The sequence below is a fragment of the Equus asinus genome, chromosome 25 (assembly GCF_041296235.1).
Source record: "Equus asinus isolate D_3611 breed Donkey chromosome 25, EquAss-T2T_v2, whole genome shotgun sequence".
In the NCBI taxonomy this organism is placed as follows: Eukaryota; Metazoa; Chordata; class Mammalia; order Perissodactyla; family Equidae; genus Equus; species Equus asinus.
This window is the reverse complement of record NC_091814.1, coordinates 13396294-13420707: the sequence shown is the minus strand read 5'-3', so window position 1 is coordinate 13420707 and position 24414 is coordinate 13396294. Positions and strand designations below refer to the sequence as shown.

The 24414-nt window shown below is 38.0% G+C and overlaps 1 protein-coding gene across 4 annotated transcripts in view; it reads right to left on the bottom strand.

The window, feature by feature from the left end:
- Window positions 1–22294, bottom strand: part of SETDB1 (SET domain bifurcated histone lysine methyltransferase 1) — a 32885-nt gene extending 10591 nt beyond the window's left edge. For 2 of the 4 annotated variants that reach the window (XM_014865329.3, XM_014865331.3), the window contains exons 1-12: window positions 22043–22288; window positions 20869–21139; window positions 20034–20185; window positions 6347–6381; window positions 5820–5919; window positions 4786–4911; window positions 4417–4618; window positions 3785–3858; window positions 2692–2882; window positions 1593–1722; window positions 769–925; window positions 522–680 (exon numbers count right to left, since the gene is read on the bottom strand). In XM_014865329.3, coding sequence (XP_014720815.2) covers window positions 522–680; window positions 769–925; window positions 1593–1722; window positions 2692–2882; window positions 3785–3858; window positions 4417–4618; window positions 4786–4911; window positions 5820–5919; window positions 6347–6381; window positions 20034–20185; window positions 20869–21128 — 1586 coding nt within the window. In that variant the 5' untranslated portion in view covers window positions 21129–21139; window positions 22043–22288. Of the gene's footprint in view, window positions 1–521; window positions 681–768; window positions 926–1366; window positions 1505–1592; window positions 1723–2691; window positions 2883–3784; window positions 3859–4416; window positions 4619–4785; window positions 4912–5819; window positions 5920–6346; window positions 6382–20033; window positions 20186–20868; window positions 21140–22042 lie in introns of those variants that run through there. The other 2 variants (XM_014865330.3, XM_070496860.1) reach the window with 2 other exon arrangements.
- Between the last annotated feature and the right edge of the window lie 2120 nt (window positions 22295–24414).

The window sequence follows — 24414 nt, the reverse complement described above, 5'->3', positions numbered from 1 at the left end:
TCTTGTAGCTAAAGATGACACAAGATTTTTCTCTTGCCCTACCAAACCTGGACAATGAAAATGGCTTGGTTTACTCTTCACTGACTGATAATACCTCTATTTCAACAGTGTACCTTTTCCTAAAATTTTTTTGCCTGCGAATTATGGAAGTAGAGTCTGGTCTTCTACCAATTCTTTTTTTCCTGCTATGTGTCCTATAAATGTCCCTACTAACTCCCAGGATGTCATGAAAGAGACTATAGTGCTCCCTTTCTATTGTACCAATGATGATACCACATTCGATGATAAGTTTTAACAAATGACTTTCTGGTGATTTGGTATTTCTAGCCACCTAGTTTCTAATTCAATTATTTTTATGTTCTGTTTCTTGGAAATTTCCAAGGTTAAAGCTTTCTTTTCAAGTCCAAATTCTTCATCTTTATAACCTTAACCAAGCCCCTAGGAGCCAAGGAACCTCTCTATACAGTGACCACTCAGTCCACGCTGCCAATCCCCCAACAGACAGTCTGAGATTTTCTCACCTGTACGTCTGGGTGATCCCAGGTTTCCCACCAGGGACATTTTCACTGAGTGCAGGGGACGTAGGGGAGGAATGACCAGAGCCCACAGATCCTGGCCGGAAGGAAGTGCTCTTTTTGGCTACCTGCTTCCGTGATTGGGCAAGCTGGCTTTCTAAGCTTCTAGCAGATTAGAGAAGAGATCACACAGTAAGGGATACAGAAAATACAATATGAAAGAAACTGGTGAAAAAGAAGGAACAGCACTCACTCACTGTCACCAGGCTGGGGGGACAGAGGTGGGGCAGGTGGGACAGGTTGGACAGGTGGGGCTGTAGGCTGTGAGGGCTCCACTGGCTTGAATTGGGTTCCAGTACTGGTCAGATCCTGGGTGTACTGGACCACAGGGCCTTTGCTCCTCACAGCACCTATAGGAAAAAGGAAATTGACCATTGAGAAGATGACAGCTGTGTCACTTATATTCATGCACATGCGTGATCCTCAATTTATATAATATCAAAACGCAGCAATAGAAACATTTTGATTAAGTGCTAAGACCGTCAGTTCTCATTATTTACACTAATGAGTGGAATGCTGGCATAGGCTGGCTTTGACTTAAATAATAGGACTTTATCTTCCTGCCTCAGACAATTTACATTAGTAATTATATCACCCTTTGATGAAGATTTTAAAAAATGCATTCTTTGATCAACTAATGTTGTCAGGAAAAATCAACCAGAAAGTATGCCAGGAACATAGAAAAACAAGAACAGTTTGGGCTTTAAAAAATTGACCATAGATAACACACAAAGCAGATAATCCTGTGGATAAGAGAGGTAACTACTACCACCAATATCCCTAACCTAAGCCAGTTGTTTCCGATTTTTATGTGGTTGTTTAGAACGAATCAGAGTCATAGCATGTGAAGGCAGCACCACAAATCCATCATCACTACTGGAAACAACTCAGGGCACACGTCCTGTTTCCAATGAGTCAGTAGTGTCATCCTGGTAAACAAAGGATAACCATTGTATATAATCTCCTTTGCTGGTGTATCCATTTCTTTCCTCCCCCAGGGTATCTTTCAGGACATACCCATATTTGGACGTGTCCTGAGCTGTCCCCCTTGCTTCTTTTCCAGTGCAGACGCCGAGGATGTCTTCATGCTGAACATGGGCTCCAGCCGTGTAGAGCCTCGATAGATCCATTCACATCTTTTGTCATCCTGGGGGATTGGGAGGAAGGAAGGGTGGGGGAAATGAGTTAAAAGCTAGAATCTATGTTGCCATTTGTAGAGAATATACACTATGTGCCTCCTTTCGGGATCTCCCTGATGAACCCCAAATTCCCTATCTATTCAATAAACTTATGTGCCAGGCTTCATGACAGGCATCAGGAAGACAAAGAAAAACATATATTCCTTGTTTAAGAAATTACAGGAGAGGGGCTGGCCCCGTGGCGGAGTGGTTAAGTTCATGCGCTCCGCTGCAGTGACCCAGTGTTTCGTTGGTTCGAATCCTGGGCGCAGACATGGCGCTGCTCATCAAACCACGCTGAGGCAGCGTCCCACATGCCACAACTAGAAGGACCCACAATGAAGAATATACAACTATGTACCGGGGGGCTTTGGGGAGAAAAAGGAAAAAGTAAAATCTTTAAAAAAAAAAAATTAAAAAAAAAAATTAATTACAGGAGAGACAGGTGTACTGAGTATGAGAGATGTAACAAGGATCATAAGGCCTTAGAGACAAAGGGCTGAGACAGCTCAGAGAAGAAACATAATTCTAAGAAAGGCATAAGAGGGGAGAAAAGCATAGGTACAAGATCTTAGAGTTAAATTAGGTCTTGAGAGATCATCAAGACCTCCAATTCCAATTCCAAAACCCTAACCCTGGACAAATGGAACTAGCTGCCTTCTCTGTACCTACATACAATGTGAATACTCCTAGAGAAAAAAATACCCCCATGCAGATTAGTGTCATAACTAAAGTTAGGGAATTTATTTTCAACAACCACTTACAGAGGAACAAAAAGAAGAACAAAGTAAATTCTGACCCCAAATAGTGAAAACAGATAGGAAGATAAGAAAGAGGGAAAACTATAGAGTAGCTACAAAATCATCCTCATTATTGCCTCCTATGCTCCCACATCCCACCCTGACTCCTGCCTCCAAAACTCGAGGGAAGAACAGTACCAGGAAGAGGATCCTGACGAGGCTGCCATCCACCTCCTCGACTCGGGACTTCCACCATGTGCCTTCCCACTCTGTCTTGATAAGCTGGCCACTCTTGAGCAGCACCATGGGGCGATTGGGGTAAGCAGTGATATATTCCTCTATGAAGTCTCGGCAGGAGATGTCTTCTATGTCCTCCCAAGTCTTTTTCACTGTCCCAAGGAAGAAGCAGGGCTGAGACAGGGCAGGTAGGGCATATCTTGATAGGGAAAAATGGTTGGCAAGGAGATGTTTGGTATTTTTCAAGTTGGGAGGAAGAGAAAAAATAAATGAAATCATAACCTCAAGAAAGGAACACCAAGACCACCTAAAAGTATTGAATCTAATGTGTAAATGCACATACAAATCAAGTAAATACTAAATAAGCAACATGCAAATATATGTGAGTCACTCATTTCATAAAAATGGATGTTTCTCCTTAGGAAAATTCAAGTGCAAATTCTTGCGAACTTGATACAAGTCTAGAGGTAATTAAAAAAAAGATCAGGTGGTATCATGAAATGGATAAAAAAAAAATTTATCCTTCCTTCTCATTCTCTATCAGGCTTTTAAGGGAGCTTGAATGCATGTACTGCCATGTTATATGGAAATACAGCAGTATTAGTTGACTCTTCTGCAATTAAAAACAGTTGCTTCTGCAGGAGTCTGTCCCCAAGGCAGAATCAGACGTAGCTAAAGCCTCCATCTAACACAGTTTCTGTAGAAAGCACTAAGCAGACTACAGATTTATACAAATGTTAGATGAAGCATGAGACTAGGAAAGAACTAACATCTTCTCAAACCTAAATCACTCAGAAATGAAATAAAAACACATCTACAATATGACGTAGATCTACCCAAGGTCAGTCATGATCTGGTGTCTCGCTCTGGATATAAACACCTAGTACTAAAGGTGAGCAATAAAACTGTATCTCCCAAAGGACATTAATCAAACTCATGCTCTTCGAGACTGAAGCTCCAAAAACATTAGGGTTTTTCACTTGGTTGTCTTAAGAGGAAACACAAGGTAGAGGAGGAAATGGATAGAACTCCGGAAGAAAGGAGGGACACTCACGTGGCCGGCAAATGGGATACAGTTCAGATTGTGTGACATAGGAAGCATAGCCATCATCAAAAAAAATGAGAAACCTGTAAGGAAGAGTGATGGCAGAAAGATCAGGGGGTTATGATATTTAACATAACCTACGGAAATTATCTTACAGCTTCCACTCCTCTGGGTCACAAACAGGACACGCTCCAGGGAACATGTTCCAGTGTACTACTTTCTCCTCTTATTTTTTCTTCCCACACTGAGTTAAGAATATTCCCTTAATCTAACCAACGTATCCCTACTTTTTCAAAAGCTATTTATTCTTGTTCCACTATCAGATTTCTACTCTACTGAAAACCATTTAGTCCCCATTTCACTACTTCCTTCTTATGAATTCCCTATCCCCCTATTAATCAATCCTCATTACCCTCCTAGTTTTCCTCCAAGTTTTCTCCTTGAGAAAAGGAAAAAAAAAACAGAAAAAGGAGAAGGAAAGAATCACCCACGTGACACCTGTGGCAAAGAAAGAGAAAGGGTTTCTGGCCACTGGGGACTAAGAACACAAAAGCTAATTGTGAGATCCGGACTATGGCTTGGAACAAGGCAGGTGTTGTGCTCCCGGCCTCCACTCTCTTTACAATCCTCTGTCCAGGTACCTGAGCTTGTTTTTGACGTTTGGTGTCTCAGCTACAATGCCAGCATAGAGCCAGACCTGATTCCCATCTTTGTATTTGGCCACCACTCGACTGCCCACATACAGCTTGTCAGCAGGAGGGTGGTAATCATAGGCAATATGGTTCCCCGACAGTAAACTCTTTCCTTTGTTGTCAAATTTCACCTTGTACTTCTTTCCTGGCCCTGAGTAAAAGGGAAAGATAAACAAAAATTTTAAAAACTCATCAGTTTCTGTGTAAATCCTGGCTGCTAGGTGACAGACAAAAGGCAAGGCTGTGGGGAAAAGAAACAATCAGCAATGGAGACCTGCAGGTTGCCTTTCATTAGTTCTTCCTCTAGCTTGAACATACCAACCGTCTGGATGGCAATAAGGGTGCCTTTGTGCCATGTTTTAGTTCTCTTCTTGCCCAGGATGCGCATGCTGACTATCAGGTCACCATCTTTGCTCAATTCTCCAGACATCTGACTCAAGGTTCCTATGGAAGAAAGCAAAGTGTTTCTAAAGAGATATGGCATCGATTGGGGAGAGAATGGAAAAGTAAAGAGGCTAGTTGGGTAATCAAGCAAAATGGGGTAATCTTTGATCCTTAGCCATTTTTGCTGCTCTCTTGGCCAATGGCAGAAACAAAAGACACAGGTGACTCAACTGTTCATGCTAACAGGAAAACCTGAATAATTGCAATTCACATGTAACTCAAGAACATCTCACTTTAACCAAATGTTTCCAACTCCTTTTTTTTTTTTTTTAAGCAAGATTAGCCCTGAGCTAACATCTGCTGCCAATCCTCCTCTTTTTGCTGAGAAAGGCTGGCTGTACTTTATACGCGGGATGCTTACCACAGTATGGCTTGCCGAGCAGTGCCATGTCCGCACCCAGGATCCGAACCAGTGAACCCTGGGCCACCGAAGTGGAATACACACACTTAATCGCTGCGCCACTGGGCCAGCCCTCCAACTCCTTATTAACAACAATATTAACTACCACTCATTGAATGCTATGTAGCATTTATAAAACATTTTCCCATAGGAGATTTATTAACAGCCCCATTCAACAAACAAAGCTTCCTTGAGACCTCTTTATATGAGTCTGAGTTACTCTCTTCTCTCTAATCCCCATCTAGAAGTAGTCGTCATGAGCATGGGGCTAAAAAGGTATTTGGATAAAACCATCACAGACTGGAAAATCAGCAGACAAATGACTTAAGCAGACAACAAGGAAAACAAAATCACAAATCATCTTATACTGACTTATACAGCCTGTGGTGTTAAAAGAACTCAACAGAGGTAGAGAAGGATTCTGAGATGCTAAAACAAAGCTAGTTATTCATGAAATCTCTGTAGGAATTCACCCCCAACCTGTAACAAGGCACCTCCTGACCCTAACCTTTATGTAAATCCTGGGAACTGCTCTTCTTGTTGACAGCATCCATGAACTTCTGGACATCTTGAGCCGACTTTCTTAAGGCAGCCATGGCTTCACGGAGCTGTGAGGAAGAGGATGAGGGAGACAAATTTTAAAACAGGTGTATGGGTTAGAAATAACTTGAGAATAAGAACTTGTCTTTCAAAAAACAAAACAGAATGAGCTATGTTTGGAAGCTTACAGTTACTTTATCAGGCAAAACTGCCCTTTCTTACAAATTTGGTTCAGAAATCAGCTTTAGGGAGCTCTCCTTGACTAATCTCACCTAGATGATCTCTACCAAACTCTACGTTCATATAGTGCTCAGTGCATTTACCTCTAAGTATCCTCTTTCGCATTCTTAGAACATCTACTAGAGGACTACAACCCACAAGGCTGATTACAGGATGAATGATTATCAATGGCTGAATCGACTGACTGGTCAGGCCACAAGCTTCTCCCATTTTCAATTCTTATCTCTCACCCTTCCCTTACCTATTCCAACTCACCTTCTGGTCTTTCGGAGTTCTGCTCCCAGCATCACCTATGGATGAGAAGTCTCTAATGAGTGTAAGAGACTTATATCAGAATTTCCAAGAAATCAGGAACTAAGCTACTTAAAAGCATCATTATGGAAGCATTATCAGTAACAACTGAAAACCAGATATAGATATATATATATACATATGTCAAAGTACCAAGAGAGTCCAGAAAGACACACAGCAAGGAGGTGACAGTGCTTACCTGGGCAAAGAGTACTGAGACAGGGAGTAGTCTAGGGGATTTGGGGTTTTCACTGTATATCTGAATTTTTATAATTACTTATGGATTATATGAATGATTTGAAAAATGGGATGTAGTCAGTGAATTAAGCAAAAATGTTTACTCTTGAGCACTGCTGAGCAACAGAATTTCCTGCTATGATAGAAATGTTCTGTATCTACACTGTCCAAGTTAGCACTTGCCTACTAAGTACATGAAATGTGGCTAGTGCAACTGAGGACATGAATTTTAAATTTCATTAAAAAAATTTGTTTTTAAATTCGGGTATAATTCATATACTAAAAAATTTACCCTTTTAAAATGTTTAATTCAGTAGTTTTTAGTATATTCACAAGGTTGTACAACTGTCACCACCAATTCCAGAACATTTTCATCATCCCAAAAAGAAACCCCACTAATAAGCATGGGGTTTCTTTTTGGGGTGATGAAAATACCCATTAGCAATAACTTCTCATTTTACCCTCCCCTCAATTCTCTCAGTAAGCACATATCTACTTTCTCTCTCTATGGATTTGTCTATTGTGGACATTTCATATAAATGGAGTCATACTATATGTGGTTCATCATACAAGGTTCATCTATCACGCAGCAATTATCAGTACTTCATTCCTCTTTATGGCTGAATAACATTCCAGGGTATGGATACACCATATTTTGTTTACCTATTCATCAGCTGATGGACATTTGGGTTGTTTCCACTTTTTGGCTATTATGAATACGCTGATACGAACATTTGCGTATGAGGGTTTTTTTTTGTGTGTGTGTGATGAGGAAGATTCGCCCTGAGGTAACCTCTGTGCCAATCTTCCTCTAATTTTTAGTATGTGGGCCGCCAGCACAGCATGGCTGCTAAGAGAGCAGTGAAGGTCCATACTCAGGAAGTGAACCCAGGCTGCTGAAGTAGAGTGCGCTGAACTTAACCACCATGCCACTGGGGCTGGCCCTCATTGTATGAGTTTTTGTGTGGACATATGTTCTCTTTTCTCTTGGGTATATTGCTAGGAGTGGGAGTGCTGGGTCATACGGTAATTCTATGTTTAACCTTTTGAGGAAGCGAAAGACTTTTCCAAAGTGGCTGTACCATTTTACATTCCTACAAGGAATTTAGAGGGCTCCAATTTATCCACATCCTTATCAACACTTGTTATTCTCTTTTATAGCCATCCTAATGAGCATAAAGTGGTTTTGACTTGCATTCCCCTAATGACCAATGATGTTCAGCATCTTTTCATGTACTTATTGGCCATCTACACATCTTCTTTGAAGAAATATCTATTCATATCCTTTGCCCATTTTTTAACTAGGTAATTTGTCTTTTTATTCTTGAGTTTTAAGAGTTCTTTTTTAAAAAAAATTTATCTTTTATTGCAGTAACAGTGGTTTATAACATTATACAAATTTCAGGTGTACATCATTACATATTTTGATTTCTGTGTAGATTACAACATGTTCACCACCCAAAGACTAATTACAATCCAGTACCACACACACGTGCCTAATCACCTTCCTTCCTCCCCCTTTGCCCTCTGGTAACCACCAATCCAATCTCTGTTTCTATGTGTTTGTTTGGTGGTGTTTTTATCTTCTACTTATGGGTGGGATCATGTGGTAGTTGACTTTCTCCCTCTTATTTCACTTAGCATAATGCCCTCAAGGTCTACCCATGTTGTCACAAATGGCCAGATTTCATCGTTTCTTATGACTGAGTAGTATTTCATCATGTATATATACCACATCTTCTTTATCCATTCGTCCTTTGATGGGCACCTAGGTTGCTTCCAAGTCTTGGCTATCGTGAATAATGCTGTGATGGAACACAGGGGTGCATATATCTTTATGCATTCATGTTTTCACGTTCTTTTGGATAAATACCAAGCAGTGGAATAGCTGGATCATATGGTAGATCTACTTTTGATTTTTTCAGGAATCTCCATACTTTTTTCCATAGTGGTTTGCACTCCCACCAGCAGTGTATGAGGCTTCCCTTCTCTCCACATCTTCTCCAACACTTACTGTTTCCTGTCTTGTTAATTATTGCCATTCTGACAGGAGTGAGGTGCTATCTTATTGTAGTTTTGATTTGCATTTCCCTGATAGTTAATGATGTTGAACATCTTTTCATGTGCCTGTTGGCCATCTGTATATCTTCTCTGGAGAAATGTCTGTTCAGATCTTTTGCCTATTTTTTAACTGGGTTGTTAGTTTCTTCATTGTTGTGTGAGTTCTGGAAAATACTAGACCCTTCACATGTCACATAACTTAAATAGCCACATGTGAATAACAGCTACTGTACTGGACAGTGCAGTTTCAGAGATCTGGAACATATATTTAAAAATGGAAAGCAATGGTGGTAATCATTTCACAATATATACAAATATCAAATCATTATGTTTTACACTTTAATACAATGTTATATGTCAGTTACGTCTCAATAAAACTGGGGAAAAAAGGTAAGAAAAAATAAAAAACAAAAATAGAAAGCAATGTAAACATTCTCAAATAACAAAATGGTTAAATAAACTGTAACATATCTAAATGAGGTCATAAAGAATCTTCAATAACATGAGGCAATGCTAGTTATATATTAAGTTTTAAAAATTAGGACACAAAATTATTTATTTGATATGAACCCAACCTTGTAGAGAATACACAGACACACACCTGTGCATGTGCACACATTTCTCAAAAAGCTGTGAATATGGTGTTTGATTAAATATGTGTTATCTTAGAATTCAACAGCTTTACTGTAAAAGGCTTCAAAACATATACTTTATATATGAGGAAGGATAGTTATTAATCTTGTAGGGCTTTTATTTTTATTTTCAAAATACATCCATGTGGTAAAAAATTCAAACATAATAAAAGGACACACGGTGAAAAATAAGTCTTCCTCCCACTCCGCTTCTAGTTACTCTCCTCAGAAATAACCAATATTTATCAGTTTCTTTTGTGGCCAGAGATACTCTGTAAACGTACATACGTATTCTTGCCCCTGCCCCATCCTTTTACTCATACTCAACATGCAGTTTTTATGTTGCTTTTTGTCTCCAGGCTTAAAATATCCAGGAAAGTATTCCTTATCAGTACCTAAAAATCTGTCTGATTCTTTTTTTCCCCATTTTTTTTACGGTGGCAAAATACACACAACATAAAAACTACCACCTTAACCATTTTTAAGCATACAGTTCAATGGTATTAAGCACATTCATATCATTGTGCAACCATCACCACCATCCATATCCAGAACTTTAGGTCATCAAGCTAAGACATGGGGAACAGAACAGAGGGAGCATAAGGGAGTACAGGAGACATCAGTTCAAAGTGATCAAGGTAGTAATCTGTGCAAAAGGCCTGAATTAAATGTCAAGCTCTGCTAAAAATATAAGCAGAAACTTTATGCCAATAAATGGAAACCTTACACAAAATGGATAAATTACCAGAAAACTACAAATTACCAAAACTGACTCAAAGAAATAGAAAAGCTCTGCACAAAGAAAACAGAAACCTCCATCACTTTATGGGCAAATTCTATCAAACATTCAAGGAACAGATAACTCCAATCTTGCAAACACTTCACAAGAATTAAAACAAGAAATATTGCCTATTTCATTCAACAAGGCCACCAAAATCTCATTATTAAAAACCACAGAAGGATAGTCCAAAAAATAAAGAAAGAAAATTATAGGGCTATCTCTGTTACAGAAGTGAAGATGTAAAAATCCTAAATACCAGCACAACAAATCCAGCAATGTTTTAAAAAGATAATATCACATTCAAGTTGGATTTACCCAAGGACTATAAGGTTGGCATAATATTAGAAATTTTAATAATGTAATTCATTACATTACTAGATGTAAAGGAAAACACAATAAACTTACTAGAGGTAAAAGGTATATTCAATAAAATCAACATCTGTGATAAAAATATCACCATCATGATAAAAACTCCCAGCAAACTAAGAACAGAAGACAAGTTCTATTACCTGATAAATGACACATACAAAAACCTGTAACAAGCAATCAGCCTTAATGGTCTAAGTCGAAAACATTCCCTTTAAAACAAGTAACAAGACAGGGAAGCCCATCATCATCACTCACATTTAACATTACACTAAAGGTCCTAGCTGGTGAAATATGACAAGAAAAATAAAAGACTTATCTTTCATAAATAAAGGAAAGGAAGAAAAACTGCAATTATTTTCAGATGACAGTCTACATAGAAAACCTAAATGAATCCATAGAAATAAAAATTTACTAAGATTGCTAGATACAAAAATCAATATGCAAAAGTCAACTGCATGTCTATACACCAGCAACAACTAATTAGGAATGTAGTTTTCCAAAAAAGGTATTTTTGGGGGCCAGCCCTGTGGCCAAGTGGTTAAGTTCGTGTGCTCCACTGCAGCGACCCAGGGTTTTGCTGGTTCAGATCCTGGGCGCGGACATGGCACTACTCATTAAGCTGAGGCAGCATCCCATCTGCCACAAGTAGAAGGACCCACAACTAAAAATGCGTAACTATGTACGGGGGGGCTTTGGGGAGAAAAAGGAAAAAATAAAATCATTGGAAAAAAAGGATATTTTTGTGGCTACTGAAAATGTGTAAAATCTCACAAAAGATGTGCAAGCTTTCCACAGAGAAAATCGATCAACCTTACTGAAAAACGTTAAGGACTAAACAAATGGTTTTTGTGTAGAAGAATTAAATAGTACGAAACTATCAACTATCCTGAAATTCATCTTTTAATAATGTCAATAGTTTTTGGGTGTTCTCTTGGTGGGGGAGTGGGGAACATGATAAGCGGACTCTCTCTCTCACACACACACACATATATAAGTACAAGAAGTGAAAAGAACCAAGACATCTGTGAAGAAGAACAACAAACTGAGGTTACTGGCATTAACAGACATAAAAACCTATAAAGCCACAGAGATACAGTATAGAATTGATATAGGAAGAAATGACAGAAAATGAAACATAATAGAAAGCCCAGAAACAAACCCACACACGTATACAGAAATAATTTATGATAAAGTAGGCAATGTAAATCAGTAAGAAGGGACTCATTTCAATAAGTGGTGCTAGAAAACTACTTAACCATATGAAAAAAAGAAAATGAGTTTTTACCTCAAATACTATACAAAAAATAAATTCCAGGGGGTCAGCTCTGTGGCCGACTGGTTAAGTTCACGCGCTCCACCTCAGCAGCCCAGGGTTTCGCTGCTTCGGATCCTGGGCGCGGACATGGTACCGCTCATCAAGCCATGCTGAGGCGGCATACCACAAGTAGAAGGACCCACAACTAAAAATAAACAACTATGTACCGGGGGGCTTTTGGGAGAAAAAGGAAAAACAAAATCTTAAAAACAACAATAAAGCTTTAAAAAAAAAATAAATTCCAGCTGGATTAAACATTTAAATGTGAAAGGCAAAACTATGAAACTTTCAAAGGCAATAGAAAAGAAAATCTTTATAGCCTCAGGGCAGAAAGGATATAAGAAGTAATGATCATAAAAGAAAATGATGAAATTAGAACTTCTGTTTATCAACAAATAACATAAAAAGTAAAGATAAATCATAAGCTGAGAGTGATACTTGCAACTCCTAAATGCAAAGCTAGTACTTACATAAAGATTTCCTATGAATCAAAAAAAGACACATGAGCATTGAGCAAACAAGCAAGAGACAAGAACAGACATTTCAAATAAAAACTACAGATGACTCACAAACACATGAAAAGATTCTCAGGTTCACTACTAGTCAGGGAAATCCAATTTAAAATTGCAATACCAACTGTTGTCAAGGATGTGGGGCACAGAGCACTCTCATCCACTGATGGTATAAATATAAACTGGTACAACCACTTTGGAAAGCTGTTTGGCCAGTAACTATCCAGCAAGGTTGAAATTTCCATATCCTAAGAACAGCAGCTCCACTCTTACTGTATATATCTTAAAAAGATTCTTGCACGTGTGCCTCAGGAGTCATGTTCAAGAATATTTAGAGCATTATTTGCAATTGCAAAAAAAACTGAAAACAAATGAAGTGTCAGGTGTCAGGAAAATAGATAAATTATGGCATATTCATACACTGGCATACCATACTGCAGGAGCAACTGTACTAAGCATCACCCATCAGCATGATGTTGAAGAAGTGACTGAAGAATGCATACAGTATATATGATTCCATTTATATAGTTCAAAAATAGGAAAAACTATGGCACTTCTGATAACAGTGATGTGAAAAGGTTGGACGATTCCCCTCTGCAGAAAACAAACAAAAAACTGGACAAAATTGTCAAAAACAATCATTTCAGGACACTGGAAATTGACAAAAGGCAAACAACAGATTGAGAAGTATTTATTCATGAAAAACTGCTAAAGCTTCTCATAAGAAAGGTGGGAGGTCAATGGACCTCTTGCCTGGAGCAGCTCCCATCCCTATTCTACTTACAGCTCTACATGAAAACTACAGCTTTACCATCAAGGTGCTAGCCATGACAATGACAACTTTGTTAGTCCAAGGTTGCAACTCTTGTTTGGAGTGAGCAGCAAATCAGTCAGAAATTTAACAAGGAGATCCTAAAAATGAGAGAGCCATAGATGGACACACATAAGTTCTCTACGCCCTCTTGGGTGAGTGCTAACTATGCATATGCAGAGAAAACCCAAGAGAGCCTGGTAAAAAATAAAACCCAAGGGAAACTTGAGAACTAGATGCAACTCTGAATGCATTCTTTATAACTCTGTAAAACTCATTGGCTAAAATGTGCAAACAAAAGGGGAACTGTTAAGAGCCAAGCTAAAATACATAAAGTTAAAATAAAAAAAGCAAGCAGAGACACCAGCAGCTGCACACTGCAGGGAAAGTAGACTTGGCAGTTTATGTTCAGGAAAATTACTTAAAAATGAAAAAGAAAACAGCAACTCTAAATTAAAATTCAGAGTTGCTACATTATCTAAAATGTCCAGTTTTCAACAAAAAGTGATGAAACATGCAAACAAACAGGAAAGTGTGACCTATAGTCAGGGAAAAAACGCTGTCAATAGAAATTAACTCTGAGTGGACTTAGATATTGATTTATAAATATGCTCAAAGAACGAAAGGAAATTACATTCAAAGACTTAAAAGAAAATACACTGATACTCAGTCAACAACAGAGTTGAGTACAAAAACAACCAAATGGAAATTCCAGAGTTGAAATTACAAAAACTGAAATGAAACATTCACTAGAGGGGCTAAACAGCAAATTTAAAATGGCAGAAGAATCAGTAAAGCAGAATATAGAAAAACAGATCTAAAGAGAAATTGTCCAATCCAAAGCACGGAGAGAAAACTGAACAGAGCTTCAGACTGTGGGACAATGTGAGGCATTCCACTACATATGTAATGGGAATCTCATAAATCATGGGGAGAGAGAAAGGGCCAGAAAAAATACGAAGAAATAACGACTGAAACACTTCCAAATTTGGTGAAAAACTTGAATCTACAGATCCAAGAAGTTCAATGAATCTTTAGTAGGACAAATACAGAGAGAATTACACCTAGACACATCCTAATCAAACTACTAAAATTGAAAGAGAAAATCTTAAAAGCAATAAGACAAAAATGACTCACATACAGGGTACAATTTCATCTGACTTTCCATCACAAGTAATGGAGGCCAGAAGGCACTGGAATGGCATATTCAAAATGCCAAAAGAAAACAGTCAATCAAGAATTCTATATCCCAAATAAACAAAGACTGAGAGAATCCACTTTTAGTAGAACCACAAGAACTATGAAAGGAAATCTTTCTAGCTGGAAAAAGATGACACTAGATGGTAACTCACATCCATAGGAAGGAATGAAGAGTAACGGAAATGGTAAACATCTGGGTAAATATATATTTTTTCTCTTCTCATAACTTCTTTAAACATAAGATTGCTTATGGCAATAATTATAACACTAAATTGTTGCCTTTAAACATATGTAGATATGACACACTTTACAACAGTACCACATAAGAGAGTGAAAATAGAGATATACTGGTGCAAAGTGGCTATATTTTACCAGAATTCAGTCAGTATTAACTTGTAGAAGATAATGATCAGATAAATATGCAACCACTTAAAAAAAAGGCTAAAACAAAATCAGAGGAATTACAATAATTTACCAAAATTTTTGTTTGACACAAAGAAGGCAGTAAGGAAGGAAGAGATGAACATAAAAGACATGAAACATATGGGGTAAAAAGAGCAAAATGGCAGATGTAAATCCACCCATATGGATTCACATTAACTGTGAATGGACTCAACGCTCTAATTAAAAGGCAGAAACTGTAAGAAGGGATTAAAAAAGGTAAGATCTAACTGTATACTGTCTACAAGAGATACACTAAATTGAAAGAAAAAAACAGGCAGAAAGTAAAAGGATAGAAAAAGATAAAACATGCAAACAGTAACCATAATAGAGATGCAAATACTACATTAATATTAGACCAAACAGAATTTAGGACAAGGAATATTACCTGAGACATAAAGAGACGTTTTATACTGATAAAAAGGTCAATATAATGGGAAGATAAAATGATTATAAATGTACAGATCTTCTTTGACTTACGATGGGGCTATGTCCTGATAAACCCATCATAATTTGAAACTATTATAAGCTGAAAATGCATTTAATACACCTAACCTACCGAACACCATAGTTTAGCATAGCCTATTATGCTCAGAACACTTACATCAGGCTACAGTTGGGCAAAAGCACCTAACACAAAGCTTATTTTATAATAAAGTGTTGAATATCTCATGTAATTTATTGAATAACGTACTGAAAATGAAAAACAGAATGGCTGTAGGGGTACAGAATGATTGTAAGTGTACTGGTTGTTTACCCTTGTGATTGACTGACTGGGAGCTGAGCTTGCTGCCTGCCGCTGCCCAGCTTCACCAGAGTACTGTATTGAATATTGCTAGCCTGAAAAAAGATCAAAATTCAAAATATGAAGCATGGTTTCTACTGAATGTGTACCACTTTCACACCACCGTAAAGTTGAAAAATCATTAGGTAGAATCATTGTAAGTCAAGGACCATCTGTATACATAACTAATAGAGGCCCAAAATACAGAGAACAAAACCTGACAGAATTGAAAGGAGAAACAAACAATTCAACAATTTTAGTTCAAGAATTCAAAACTCCTTTCCAAGTAATTGTCAGAACAACTAGACAGAAAATCAGTAAGGACATAGAAGACTCGAACAACACTATCAGCCAACCTAACCTAACAGACATAGATAAAACATTCCATCCAACAGCAGCAGAATACAAGTTCTTTTCAAGCACACACAGATCATTCTCTAGGACAGACAACATGCTACGGCATTAAAAAAAAGTCTAATTAAACTTAAAAGAACTGGGGCCAGCCCTGTAGCCGAGTGGTTAAGTTTGCACACTCTGCTTCAGCAGCCCAGGGTTTCACGGGTTTGGATCCTGGGCACAGACATGACACCACTCGTCAGGCCATGCTGAGGTGGTGTCCCACATGCCACAACTAGACACACACACAACTAGAACATACAACTATGTACTGGGGGGCTTTGGGGAGAAGAAGAAGAAAAAAAAGATGATTCGCAACAGATGTTAGCTCAGATGCCAATCTTTAAAAAAAAAAAATTTTTTTAAGAACTAAACTCATACACAAAGTATGTTTTCTGACCACAATGAAATTAAATTAAAAATTCACAACAGAAAGAAATCTGGGAAATCCCCAAATACTTAGAAATCAAACAAAGAAAAATCACAAAGGAAATTAAAAATTATAAGTTGAATAAAAATGACAACACAACATATAAAAATTATGAGATGCAGAGAAGTAATACTTAAAGGGAAATTTATAGCTTTAAGTATTTCTATTAGAAAGAAAGAAAGGTCTAAAACCAATAATCTAAGCTTTCACTTTAAAAAACTAGAAAAAGAAGAGCAAATCAAAACCCAAATAAGTAGAAGGAAGAAAATAAAAAAGATCAGAGTAGAAATCAATGAAATAGAAAACAGAAAAACAGTAGTGAAAATAAGTCAATGAACCCAAAAATTGATTCCGTGAAAAAGAGAAAAAAATTGATAAACCTTTAGCGAGACTAACCAAGAAAAAAAAGAGGAGATCCAAATAACCAATACCAGGAATGAAAAAAGGAACATCACTACAGAACTTAACAGAAATTAAAACGGGTCACAAGGGAATACTATGAACAACTTTATAGCAATAATTAAGACAACTTAGATGAAATGGACAGATTCTTAGAAAGACACAAATTAAAAAAACTAACTCAAGAAGGAACAGAAAATCTAATTTTCTCTTAGAAGGAACAGAAAAAGTCTAGAAATCAAAGTCTGGAGTTAGGATAAAAATAATGTACCAATGTTTGCTTCTTAGTTTTGACCCATGTACCATGGTAACATAAGGTACTAACATTAGAGGAAACTGGTGAAAGGTATGCAGGAACTCTCTATTATCTCTGCAATTTTCCCATAAATCTAAAATTATTCCAAACTAAAAAAGTATATTTTAAAAATCTTTCCACAAAGAAAAGTCCAGGCTAAGATAGTCTCACTGCTGAATTTATTAAACATTTAAGGAAGAAATAATACCATTCCACATAAATTCAGAGGAGGAGGGAGCACTTCCCAACGCATCTTATAAGGCCCACATTATCCTGATACCAAAGCCAAACAAAGACATCACAATAAAACCACAAACCAATAGCCCTCATGAACATAGGTGCAAAAATTCTTAACAAAATATTAGCAAATCCAACACAGCAAGATATAAAAAGGTTTATACACTAAGACAAAGGGGGCGGTGAGGTTATCCTAGGAATGCAAGGTTGGGTTAACAGCCAAAAAAAGAATTATGGTAATACACTCTATTAATAAAGAACAAAAGCCATATGATCATCTGAGGATATTACAGAAAAAGTAGCTGACAAAATCTAAAATCCAACCCAGTTATGATAAAAACTCTCAGCAAACTAGGAATAGAAGCAACTTCCTTCAACCTGATAAAGGATATCTACAAAAAACCTACAGCTCACCTCATAATTAATGCCTAAAGACCAAATGCTTTCCCCCTAAGATCAGGAACAAGAAAAGGACGTCTGCTCTCAAAACCTTTATTCAACACTGTACTGGAGATTCTAGCAAGTACAATAAGGCAAGAAAAAGAAATAAGACATCCAGATTAAAAAGTCAGAAGTAAAGCTGACTTTATTTGCAGACAACATGATCTAATATACAGAAAATCCTAAGGAATCCACAAAACGATCCCAGAATAAATGAGCTTAATAAGGTCACAAGCTACAAGATCAATACACAAAAATCAACTATATTTTTATATTCTAGCAACAAACTCCTAAAATGAAATTAAGAAAATAATCCCATTCACATTAGTATTAAAAAGAAGAAAATACTTAGGAGAGATGTTATCATGTTCACGCATTACAAGACTCAGTATTTGTTAAAAAGGTAATATTCCCCCAATTGATCTTTAGAGTCAACAGAGTTCCTACTAAAAATTCTAGCAGGTTAAAAAAAGTTTTTTTTTGGTAGAAACTGACAAGCTGATCCTAAAATTTCCTTGGAATATATATGAAGTACAAATAAATTTAGGGCACTTCCACTAAATTATTTTTAACACTCACCATAAGGCTATGGTGATTAGGACAGTGTGGTGCTGCTGTAAGGGTAGGCTTTTAGGTCAGTGCCACAGACCTTCAAATATACTGCTAAGTGATTGTCCAAAAGGTAGTCTTTTCAACAAATGGTAGTGGAAGAACCGGACAGCCATAAATAAATCACCCTCAACATTTACTTCAACAATTTTTTCTTTTTTAAAGATTGGCACCTGAGCTAACAACTCTTGCCAATCTTTTTTGTTTCTACTTTTTCTCCTCAAATCTCCCCAGCATGTAGTTGTATATTTTAGTTGTGGGTCCTTCTAGTTGTGGCATGTGGGACACCGCCTCAGAGTATACTGACGAGCGGTACCATGTCCGTGCCCAGGATCCAAACCAGTGAAACCCTAGGCCGCTGAAGTGGAGCGTGCGAACTTAACCACTAGGCCATGGGGTGGGTCCCCTACCTTAAGAATTTCTACCCTTTGAAAGACACCATTAAGAAAATGAAAAGACCACATCTGGGAGAAAATGTTTATAAAATATAGCTAATAAATGAACTGTACCTGAAGTATAGTAAGTCTTCCAAGTCAATAATAAAAAGACAAAAAAAAAAAAACCCAATTTTTAAAGAAAGGCAAAAGATTTGAATAGATATTTCCTGAAAGAACATACATAAATGGCAAATAAGTATGTGAAAAGATGCTCAATGTCCTTAGGGAAATGCAAACTACAGTCACAATGTGATACCACTACACACCCACGAGAATGGCCAAAATAAAAGATTGACAATACCAAGCACTGACAAGGTAGAGAAACTGGAACCCCCATACTTTGCTAGTGGGAATGTAAAATGATACAGCACTTTGGAAAATAGTATGGCGGTTTCTTAAAAACTCAAACATATACTCTTAAGTGGAATATACAAGAGACATGTAACATAACGTTCACATAAAGACTTACACACAAACGTTCATAGCAGTATTATTCACCATAGCCCCAAAGCGCAAACAAACCAAATGTTTCTCACTTGAGGAATGGACAAAAACACGTGGTATATCCATACAACGCAATACTGCTCAGCAAAAAAGGGAACGAACTACTAATACATGCAACAACATGGATGAACCTCAAAAACACTGTGTTAAGTGACAGAAGCCAGATACAAAAGACAACATATTGTGATTCTATTTATATGAAATCTCTAGAAAAGGCAAAACTTCAGAGAAAGCAAGCAGATCAGTGGTTGCTAGGGGTGACAATGGAGACTGATGGCAAACAGGCACAAGGGAACTTTTTGAGGTGATGCAAGTGTACTAAAACTGGACTGTGGTGACCGAAGGCTGCACTACTGCATAAATTTACTAAAACTCAAACTGTACACTTAAAGTGGGTGAATTTTATAGTATGCAAATTATACCTTAAACAAACTTAAAAAATAGACAAAACCAAACAATCTACTGTTTTGAGATATATATACATAGGTGCTAATGCCACCTATAAAGAAAAGTAAGGGAGTTCAGAGTAAAGGTTATATAGAATGGGGTAGGGAGGGTCATTCAATCAGGAAGTAGCACTCAGGGGACATTTATGATACTAACAATGCTCTGTTTTTCTCTGTAACAGACAAGTCCAACAGTTTGGGATATGGACTTAGTAACACTGGTTTCTCCTCTCTTCTTTTGTCTTCTATCTGCTCATCTTCCAGTGTTTCAATTTCAATCCTGAGACTTTCCTATCCACAGCCTCATTTCTTACCTGAATCAATACTGAGGACATCATCATCTTCATCAGGAATCTCAATTATTTCTGTAGGCCGGGAAGCTTCATCCTCAGAGCTACTGTCCCGGTACTGTAGTCCCAGTTTGGAGTAAAAGTCCTTCACCAAAGACTCACAATTAGTCACTGCCCTAATAGTGGAACACATGTAGGAAAGGTCAAAGTCAACAGAAGCAGGTGTAGGAACCATCAGAATTTATATATATTTAAGTATACAGTGACCTCAATTTAAACAGGCCATATTCCAAAGTGTCTTTGTTTAGGATTTAAAATGCTTTTCCCATAGAAAAATGTTTAAATAGTGGTTTCCAGACTAGTTCCTCAAAAATCCAAAATAAGCCCAAAGTAGGTCCTTTCAACCTTACCTCATTATTTACCTCGTTGTTATTTGAAAATGTGTTTTAAGTGACAACTAGGGCACCAGAAACAAATCTTCTAGAGCTTTAAGAGTAGATAACAGGGCTCTAGGAACTTATTAATGCTCCACAGTTATATAAGACAGCAACTCTTTACAAACCTCAGGTGATCCTACTAAGAAAACAAAGCAATTGTTCTGAAGTATAGTGCAGGAGAAACAAGGGGACGGGACTCAAGACCTGGACTCCTCTACTGCTGATCATCTGTTAGTCTCTGATAGATGAATATGCTATATTCATGAGGTCAGATTTTGGACCCAAACCTTTGAAGAAGAGTAAGGTTCTACATATCCATATCTTGTAAAGTATAAAGTGTTTGGCACAACGTCATGAAAAATTATACTTAAAAAATGTCTGCCAATGGAGAGATTTCCTCCTATTTTCCATGTAGTCCTCACCTGGAGGCATCATCAAAGAGCTGGTCAACATGGGCCACCTCAGACTCTTTCTGTATTACCCATGTCTCCAACTCTGCTAGTTGCTTCTTGCGCTGCTGTACACAGTCCATCTTTTCCAGTTCCTCATCGATGAACTGTCGAAGTTCCTCCATAGAGATACCCAGCTCCTCAACCACTGCTTTTTGCAGCTCTGCAATCTCTTCAGACTCCACTGCAGCTGTTGCTGCATCCAAACCAATGCACCCAGGGAGGGAGGTCATACTGTTGTCCTCTACAAGGAGCAGAAAACTAAAATTATCTTTGGAGTCATTATTCACAACCCTAATAAAACTCGTTCCTACTCTGCTACTTGTTATTCAAACATACTAAGGTTTGATTCTCTGTGCCCTCTCCCCATTCTCCACTATCTGATGCTGAGATTTTGTAGAGTTCTCACCTCATGTTATAGACTATAGGTCTGAATAAGATTTAAAAATTTGAGAGTTCATGGAGAACACGCTATGCAACAGGCAGCGACCGAAAATAATATTTTAGGAAACTGAAGAGGATCAATTTACTGAGGAAGATATTTCTGTGACCTGTATTCCTTAACCGACTAATAAGATAAATCTTTGTTTGCATGCTATACCTAATTTGAACAAACATCCTCAACCTGGAGGGGAGGGGTTGGCCTATAACTCACTAATTCGTTTTCTCTTTAATAACTTGTTCCCCTTACATTACTTTACTTCCATGTGCAAATTTACTTTTTAAAAAGTCTCTAATACTTAAGCACACAAAAGCCTGCAGCAAAAAGGTTTCCCCAAAATTAACGGAAATTAAGCAATCTGGGAATAAAATGTGGCTACCTAAAATCTACAATCTAAATAACCCACACTTTGTGTTAACAGCTTTTTTGGTCAAATGGTTAAATCAAAACTGATGCCAGAACGCCGTGCAACCCCAGCGCCAGTTCTCACCGCCTCCATTTTTCCTTTGCCCACACTCTGCCCCACTCCCGTGCTATCCATTTTAGGGGTGTGTCCCACCCACTCGCAAACCCAGCTCAAACTCGCCCCCTCTCGCCTCTCCGGGAAGACCTCCTTCCCACCTTCGCCCGACCTCCTCGCACAAACAAAACATTCCAGACAAGCCCTTGTTCTCCAAATACCTCACTTAACAGTATTTTCCTCACCTCCCTGCTTCCAGCTACAAGGGTTCTTTTTCACCAACGAGACCCCAGACTCACGACTCAGGGGTCGGCCTGGATGGGAAAGAATGAAACCGAAGGGAAAAGGGAGCAGAGGGAGGGGTAAAAGCGAGAGGGAGGGAAGGGGAAGCAAAAGAGACGCCCGGAAGCAAACCTCAGCTGCCGTTCCGGTCGCCACGACGGTAGCCTGACGGGGTCAAACCCAAAGCCTCAGGGTGCCCCTCAGAGGCTAGGCAAACTCCGGCGAGTACGCATGCGTCAAAGCTGAGCTTTCCAGGGCACACGTGAGGAGCAACTGGCAGCGTAAAGTAGGCGTGGCCTGGGATGTATTACAGAAGCTCCGCCTCTTCCACCAACCCCAACTAGTGGCAGCAATACTGTTTGTTGTGTAAAGATTTGGTCGGCAAACACACTTAGCTTTAGATTTTTATTTTTCACTTTTACTTGAGTTTCTTACGTAAGTCGTACAAATTATAACAAGCTGAAGAATATCAAGATGTAATAGGAAAAACACGATAATATCCTCTCCTTCCTGCATCACTTACCATCTCTGCTCCTTTGAGGTAAAACAGCTCAGTTTTCTAGATTTGTAGGTACAAAGTCATGCATATGGAGTTTTGTTTTGTTTTCATTTAGCATGTGGACATCTCTTGAAGTCAATAAAAAGGATAAAATTTGCCTTTTTGACAGTTGTGTAATACTTCATAATATGGCTAAACAGTATTTTAAAATTTGGATTTTCAGTTTTTAGCCACTACGAATAATGCAACAATAAACATTAACGTCGTTTTGAAGTAGTACTTTTATTTCTGTAGAAGAGATTCCCCAAAATGGAATCTGAGTAGAAAAAAAGTACTCTTTTTTCATTTTAATAGAATCTGCTGTCAAATTACTTTTCGAAAAGGTTGAAACAGTTTTTACTCCCACTAACAAATCTCTGAAAATATCTGTTTCCCCACACCCCCATTAGGATTGGATGTTAACTATTTAATCTTTAAGAATTTGATATATATGTTAAAATAGGATCTGTATCAAGATGGACTAGGTTATGTTGTACAAACAACTCCAAGAACTTAAAAGAAAAACTGCATATTTCTTGCTCATACTGCATAATCATCTCTAGAAAGATGACAGTGGAGCTCTGCTCCTGATAGCTACTCAGAAACCCAGGTTGATGAGTAGTCATGCTAGGAGGAGGGCATGCTAGAGGGTCTCTAGCTGGCAATTAAATGACTCAGGACACTTTCATTTACAATTTATTGGCCTGAATGAGTCATAAGGCCCTACGCAACCACAAGGGGGCCAGGAAGAAGAGTCATGTCTCATCTCTGGAAGGAGGGAGAACTGGGTGTATTTAATGAACCAGCACTATTGACTATCACATCATCTCATTATTGCTGTAATTTGTTCAGCTATCTTTACACTAACTGCACCTAACTTCATGTAAAAAGTATAAACCAGAACCTTCTATGTAAGACTGGAAACAGGGCCCAAGCAGCCAGGATTATCAGTCCTTGAAATCCTCTCCTGCTGACCACACTTTTACCTGTGCTCATTTCACCTGTCCACCAGTTTCCTGGGACCACCCTAAGTGCCTATTTCCAATTGTTAAGACATCAGGAATCGAAGTACAGAGAAGTGAAGGGCTTCTCCAGATATTTGAAATTCGGTATGTTCCAAACTCATCTCATCATGGTATTATCTTCTAACCTAAGCTAAAAATCTTATACATAATACTCCCTATAAAACACACACACACACACACACAATATTTATTGATTACTATATACTAGGCACTGTTCTAAGCACTTTACAGTTAATTTATTTAATCCTCATAATAATCCTGTGAGGTAGGAACTATTATTAGTGTCTCTTTTTTTATGGATGAGAAAACTGAGGCACATAATTACATTTTCCAAAGCCAAAGGGCTAAAAAGTGTCAGAGCCAGGCAGTTTGGCCCTACAGCTTGTGGTCTTAAACCATTATTCAGTACAACTTGTTTATCCTAGATTAGAAATGTTTATTATATACTTCCCCTCCTTTCTTTTCCTATTCTACTGCCTTTGTTTAGTTCTTGTTTCTTGCCAGAACAAAATAGTCTGCTAATTGGTAGCCTTATTGCAGATCAGTCTTACCTGTAGCTCTAAAATACAGGCCTGATCATATCACTCCCCTACTTTAAAACTTTTTTTTTATGTCTATAAAGTTCAAACTTAGTATAAAATTTGAGGCTCTTCATAATTGAGCCCCAAATTACCTCTCTGGTCTTTTTCCCATTTCTCCTTTCACACTCCTGATTATGTGGTATTTCCCCAATATGTGTATACATTTCACTTTTACATCTCCATACCTGTGT